General features: G+C 35.0%; 1 protein-coding gene across 3 annotated transcripts; it reads right to left on the bottom strand.

Moving 5' to 3' along the window:
* Positions 1 to 61: 61 nt before the first annotated feature.
* Positions 62 to 5050, bottom strand: LOC121652571. Of its 3 annotated transcripts, none has more exons than XM_042005404.1 (5): positions 4929 to 5050; positions 4383 to 4775; positions 3959 to 4012; positions 3466 to 3594; positions 62 to 707 (listed from the first exon to the last, which is right to left on the bottom strand). In XM_042005404.1, the coding sequence occupies exons 1-5, from the start codon at positions 4969 to 4971 to the stop codon at positions 547 to 549; spliced, it is 780 nt and encodes a 259-aa protein (XP_041861338.1). In that variant the 5' UTR covers positions 4972 to 5050; the 3' UTR covers positions 62 to 546. The 3 variants fall into 3 exon arrangements, with proteins under 3 accessions (XP_041861338.1, XP_041861337.1, XP_041861339.1); XM_042005403.1 differs by having other exon boundaries at positions 98 to 710; XM_042005405.1 differs by lacking the exon at positions 3959 to 4012 and having other exon boundaries at positions 103 to 710.
* Between the last annotated feature and the right edge of the window lie 1749 nt (positions 5051 to 6799).

Genomic DNA, 6799 nt, shown 5'->3' with positions numbered 1-6799 from the left:
TATTTTTCCTTCATGTGGACTCACGTTTTTCATTATTTAATGTTTATTTATTTCAAATTTGTTCAAAAAGATAACGAAAAAGCTTAACAAGATATATTTAAGCATCAAAACTCTATACTGTTTAAAAATATTTAATATGAACTGTAACAATAATTACATATTTGGATAAAAAAAACACGTTTAAGTCCTGACAAAAAAACAATGATTCACAAAAATATCTATATCGGGTCATATATAAAAATGAAGACAACAAAAATAAGAATTTATAGATTTGCTCCTTAACAAGTTCACTATGCGACATCTAGCGGTTCATTACAGCTACTGCATATCTTTAATATAACAAATGAAAGATTACAGTTGAAGCCTGACAAGAGATTACAAAAAATTAAGAATGTAAAAAAAATTAAAATGTTGAAGAAAAAAAAAGAATAAGTGTATAAACATAATTTAAGCGTAAAAAGGGTAAACATCTCTTGTAGTAGATGCCTATTATCAGGAAGTATGGTTTCATTGGTTTGAGAGGTGATGTTTGGGAGGACGTCCTCACTATTTTTTTCTTCGTGTGCCTTCTTCGTACCTCCTGCCAGGACTCGGGGTCCGGAGGTGCTGAGAGGAGGGCACGCTCTTCAGGTTGTTCACCGCCAGACTTGGTCGAGGTGAGGAGTCTCCGCTGAACTTAGTACGAGTGTTTGCATAGACAGGCTCTTCTGCTGTGTATACAATAAAAATACACGATAAATAATTGAAACTTTCATAGAGATCATTTATGACACGATTTTCATGATATCATTCATTCATTTATTCATTTTTATTTAGGCAGTGCAGAATGTCTACTTTATCGTTTACCCTATAGGATTAATAAAGTATTTTTCATTAAATGTCAAATGTCACTTAAATGGAAATTAATGCACAAGAATTAACAACAACAACAACAAAACAACAGTATAATAATAATAATAATAATAATAATAATAATAGTAATAATAAAAATAATAACTATATCATTATTATTATTAAAACAAGAAAAATCTGGCTCAAACCTTATTTATTTTTGCTATATTTTATTTTTAATACTTTTTAATTACTTTGTAAATTATCAATATACATTACAAATTAATAATATACTTCAATTAATATAAAAAATAAAATTTAATTTCCAAGAGGCTCATTTTTTATGTTATTATTTTACCAGGATTTTGTCCATTTTGCTCTATTAAAAGTTCTGGGCTCTAGTGTTAATGACTTGTAGGAGATTTTCGACCCTCATTAAACTCAGTGGCAGAAGTTTCTAAATAATTTGAAACTGTGCAAATATTCCTCATGAACCTATTTCTAAGAAGACATCAAACATATTTTATGGTTACATTATGTATTGTCAATACAACTTCATTTTAAAGTTTCTGTGTAAAACTATTGTGATACATAATAAATCATTAGGGTAGGCTAATAAGATATAATAAGATATAATATGTTAAGTCAGAGATTGTACATTTTAACAGATCCTGGTGACCAAATTTACAAAGGTGAATAAGAATTAAATATCAGCGAGTGCTAATGTGGAATCCATTCAGTAATACCATGTTTTTGACAAAATAGTTTAATTATTTTATCTACTTCATGTCCTCATGAAAGGTCACTCAGCAGAACCCTGACATGTGGTCTGTTTTGTTATTTTTGTACATTTTTTGCATCGCCGTTCTCACATTCTCTGAACACGAAGCACAAGCATTACATCATCTTACAGTCTGCTGCACATCACGTCAGCTGCAAAATGACTCAAATCCCTTTACCCAAAGGTGAATTAATTCACATCTGAGAAACAGGAAGCTTCTCAAAATTAAAGCTGATTTACTGTCAAGATAGGAACTGCAACAATCGTGTGATTCACACTTTTATTCTTAGATTTTGTATGTCACTACACACACACAGCAATATTAGTCAGATCTCTACCATCACCAGCTTTAAAATAAAAACAGCACAAATTATTTTACATCCTCAATTTCCCCGGTATGCTTAACTGCACACAACCTTATACCAGTATTTTCTCTGACATTATGTGTCTTTTTTGCATTTTATTCTTAGAAAGTAACTTTTGTTAAATTTTTTTCATCATAATAGTAAGAAAAAATAAGAAGAAAATTAAACATCAGATTCATTTGGAGACATTTTAGTTTTGTATGATTAGAAAACGGGTTTGAAACTGTTTCAGCTTTTGAGCCTCTTATAGAAATCCTTTGCTTATCACCCCCCCCCCCCCCATTAAAAAAAAAAAAATGTAACTACTATATCTTCTAATTTGTTTTTAAATAAACATTGACAGTATTGTGCACCAACCCCCCGCCCCTCGTCACCACCATCATCATTTTATCACTCAATTTATTCTAAATGTGACATTAATGTCTTCTGGGGTTGAAATTTAGATGACTGATGATCACTGATTACACCTTTACATTTAACGGCATTCAAATCAGAATTAAAGTTATCCTCATGGTTTGTTTGTTTGTTTCTATTTTGTTTGTTTCTTTCTCTCTGCTTGGTAAGCCACTCATAGTTTGCGCACTGGAATAAATTGCCAAAGATGATCTTTCACATTAAGTTCTGATTATAATTATCAGGATTGTGCAGACATTACAAGGATGAAAGGAGTCAATGTATTCATGTATTCACCTTTTACTTCTTTCATCTGACCTGGAAATATCAAATGAACTTGTAAGATCTTCAGCGAACCTAAAACCCCAGTGAATGTTTAGGTAACAGAACTTTCTGCGCTTAAGAAACATAGACCCATTAAATAACAACTGTCAAGTTTCTTTTGTTTTTTTCTTTTTTTAATATTGAGATTGATGATTGGTAATTTGGTCTTTTTTTTCTTTGGTTCTTGATGATGTTTCACCTTCTTCAGCCTTGAAGAAGCCTTTTGGATGAGCGGTCAAACACCTTCAAAGAACCGAGGAAAGAAGCCCAGATGGTCTGTCAAGCTTTCAGGTTTGCCCTGACCTGGATGACTAAGAATCTACAGCAACAGATCTGGTTAGTTGTGACCAACTTTCACAGTGCTACACCTGGACATAAGGAAATACACTGACTTGTACATTGTTCTCACGCTGTGCTGTCAAACCACACAAACCACCTGCTCACTAACTTCCCATCCACCTGCAACAAGTTGAGCTGATAACCTGCTGTCACAAGTGGAGAGCTTCCTCTGTCTCATGCTGTGCCTCAGCCTCATTAAAAGCCAAACTGTCAGCCCTTCACGTCTTCTTACGAATGCAAATCTTTGCAGTGAAATGAATCAGATTGTAACCTTTTCTGTAACCGAGCTCTATCTTTTGCCCTCTTTATCTTCAAGCTGCAGTCATCCTGTGGCTTCTGTTGCCTGAACAGAATGTATCCACAATCTGTTTAGACTCTTTGATGGTGTATTAAGATGATTATCAAAGCATTTAAACTCGAAAAGGACGATACCTCTGCTTCTGCAGGCTCTTTGTCTCTGTATGGCACATGCAACCAGCAGGATGATCAGGATGAGAGAAGATGCCCCCAACAGGATCCACAACCACCAGTCGGCAAGCCAATTACTGCTTTCTGGAGGCACTGAAAGAGAAAAACTTTGTGTTGAACTGTTGCCACATTTTGACCATTTATTCATAGTTTCAAAGCGAGTGCAAGGAAGCCAATTTGTGCAGATAAGAATCCTCTAATTCATTGTGTAGAAATGATGCAGACAAACTCTTAAAGATGCACATGAAGTGTTGCAAATATGTACTGAGCTTTGCTAAGTGACCAGATAAGACGTGCGGTTGTTCCCACTCCTGCTCTAAACAGCTCTGATTCCTCACCCAGACAAAATATCACCTCTATAACAGTTCAAAAGACACCACCACTAGCCCCGACTCTGCTGGAGGTTAAAATACATTATTATTCATGAGAAGCAAATAAACTATACATCCACACACACCTTGTTTACTCGTCACTAGTGACAGATACGTTGTGCTTTCCTCTAAGCTCTTTGCTGCAACAAAATGAAATGAGAAGGATTTGTTTAGTTAGAATTGCAAGCAGGAATAGGATGAGTATTTTTGAATCCATTCATGCTTTGCTTCAGCACAGCAGGTTTTATGGCACAACTTCCCACAAGCATTTCAAGCAGCAGAGAAAGATTTTTAGTATAGTTGTAAGCAGGTATCAGCCGATTCTGCTGCATTTAGAATATATCTGTAATGATACAGGATTATAACCAGAGGAGACACGTTCAATAAATGCACTGCTTTGATTAATAGTACAAATATAATTCACAGCTGTTTACGTATACATTGTAGTCTTACTGTTGACAAAAAAGAGTCAAATATTACTTTGCTTTAAGAGTTACAAGTCATACTTACAAATGATTAGTTTTATTATTTGGCTCTCTTTAGTTTGCATAGCTGGAATTTCTTGTATTACTTTGGAAAAGTACCATCCTGCGTTTGATTCATTAACATTTGTTAAATCCCAGTCTTTGTTATAACAACTCTTTTCCAGCTGTGGTTGCTCAGTGGAGTTTTTTGCAGAGCCAAAAGTCATGACTTCACACTTTGCTTTGTGTGCTTTAGTGAAATTAGGTCCAGAAGGGTTGAAATACCAATACACTCGATATCTATCTTCACTACTGTTTAGAGAGAAGCGGAAAGTCAGAGAGGAACCAGGAGGAACTTCCTCTTTTCTCTCAGGTGGTGAACTTTCTTTCTCATCCAGGGTTATAATGTTTCTTTGTTTCTCCAAAGCTGCTCCTGCCACTGTAGATTAAAAAAAAAAAAAAAAAGTATTAAACTTTGTTTAGTTAAACTTACAAATAGCACATATAGAATTTCCATCTGTTCGTTCATCACCATCTATTTCTTTTCTTTAAGGATGTAGTTTTTGCTGATCGATTGAATCTGAAGACTTACCCACGAATAACACGAGAGCCGCACATTTCAGCCACATTTCCATTTTATATAAAAAACCGTCGTCCTCTGACTCTCATCCTGTCCCAGCTGCCTGTCTGGCTGCACTTAGCAGAAACTGCTAGACGCAAACCTGTATGTGTGTGTGTGGGTGGGGGCGGGTGGGCGTGTGGGTTGGTGGAAAGGAGTGGTTTTCTGTTTTATTTTTGTGAGCATATGTTGCTTTTACTCAGAAATAACTGTGCAGTGGAGCCTCAGGCGACCACAGAAGGTGGAAAAATCATGTAGGCTTTCCAACAATCAAAAATAAAGTCAAGCAGAGGGGGATTCTTGACCAAATTCTAATGTCTTTAGTCAACAGACATCAAAGCAGCCTGCGTGTGCCACCTTGTTTTGAAGATCCCCCTCCATACATCGACAGCACGGTGGCAAACAGCCTCAGATAAACAGGCATGTGCTGACTTGCTGAATGCCATTGAATAAAAAACAAGGACACACAGTGATACAAGGGGGTTTGTGAAACCCTTGTGGGTTTTGGTGCAAGGGTGCTAAAACGCATCTCACTTCGTCTATGCAGTGCCTCAGTCAAAAAGGAACGTTTGGCTTCCTGTGTGAAGACACAACTATGCATGATGGGCTGACATTCTTATTTAGTTTATTACCACAGTTCAGGTTCAATAGAGCAGCAGGAGAGAAAGTAAAGATGATGAAATAATTATGTTCTTACAGCAATATAGAATTCAGGAAGGCTGTCGTGTAGAAAAAGCTGTAAAAACGAAAAAACTTCAATTTTGTAGAGTGAGATCTAAAATGTTAAAGCAACATTGCACTCTGACAGCTGTTATATTTGATTTACTTCAAGACAAGCTGAAGCAGGTGTGTGTGTGTGTCATTCATGACCGTGTACAGCGAAGAAACAAGACAACAAGAAGTTACATCTGAAGGTTGCAGGGGATGTATAACTTCTGAAACCTCAACCTTATGATCTTTTTTAGCACAGAGACTGAAAGTAGGTCCCAACTGTGTTTAAGCAGAGCAATAATCTTCTAAATGTTCAAGTGAAAATACAACAAACTCTTTGATATATTGTTGGTAAATTAGAACAATGTCTGCAGAAATGAATGTTATCTCAAGCAGCATCTCATACCATGATCCAGTGATTTTTTTAAACTTTCTGTTTGGAGACAATTACATCCATTTCTCCTGTTTGCTAAATCCAGTTTATATCGATTTACTTTATTAACTAGTTATACTATACAAACAAAATCTGCAAATAGATTAAGTACTTATTGACAATGTAAGTCAAATTTGCAAAGCATTGAAGGTACAAAGGTTGCTGCAATTGTTATTTATCTATAAAAGAAAAGCGTTGTCATCCCTCTCAGCTCTTGAACGTTTTGTGAATTACAAATTGTTTTCTGCAACTTTTTAAATAGATAATATTGAGGATTTTTATTTATTTAGTGTCATTTTAAAACATTTTCCTGTCACAACTGTCTATTTACTTAGTAAATATAGGAAATAGCTTTATGTAAAGCAAAACTACTATGCTTGATAAAGATAAATTCTTTATCCCTATAAAGGAAATGCTGCATATAACAGGATTGACACCAGTGCTACATCCTCTAAATATAAAATTATTTAAAGGTTATTTCTAAATAAAAATAAATATTACTAAAAAATATTTTAAGTTACTTAGTGGAGTATTTTTTCTTATAAACAATAAAAAAAAATAGATTTTTAGAATGGTTATGTTGTCATAATGTTCAGCAAAAATAGTGCTTAAATGCCCGTGAATTTTTTTCAGTGGACTGATGCAGCTATGAGGGTTTTATCTGTCAGCATTCCTGCTCCACATGTGAAGACATGCTGGA

This window comes from Melanotaenia boesemani, chromosome 14 (genome assembly GCF_017639745.1).
Source record: "Melanotaenia boesemani isolate fMelBoe1 chromosome 14, fMelBoe1.pri, whole genome shotgun sequence".
NCBI classification, from domain to species: Eukaryota; Metazoa; Chordata; class Actinopteri; order Atheriniformes; family Melanotaeniidae; genus Melanotaenia; species Melanotaenia boesemani.
Note: the sequence above shows the minus strand (reverse complement) of the source record. Positions and strands in the feature narration are given on the sequence as shown.

What these genes read in the sequence shown, in the direction of transcription:
- LOC121652571 (XM_042005403.1), bottom strand. Translation starts at nt 4,971, where the DNA reads ATGGAAATGTGGCTGAAATGTGCGGCTCTCGTGTTATTCGTGG. An exon ending in ACTAGTGACGAGTAAACAAG is followed by an intron (nt 3,595 to 3,958) that starts GTGTGTGTGGAT and finishes TTTCTCTTTCAG; the next exon opens with TGCCTCCAGAAAGCAGTAAT. An exon ending in AAGAGCCTGCAGAAGCAGAG is followed by an intron (nt 711 to 3,465) that starts GTATCGTCCTTT and finishes TTGTATACACAG; the next exon opens with CAGAAGAGCCTGTCTATGCA.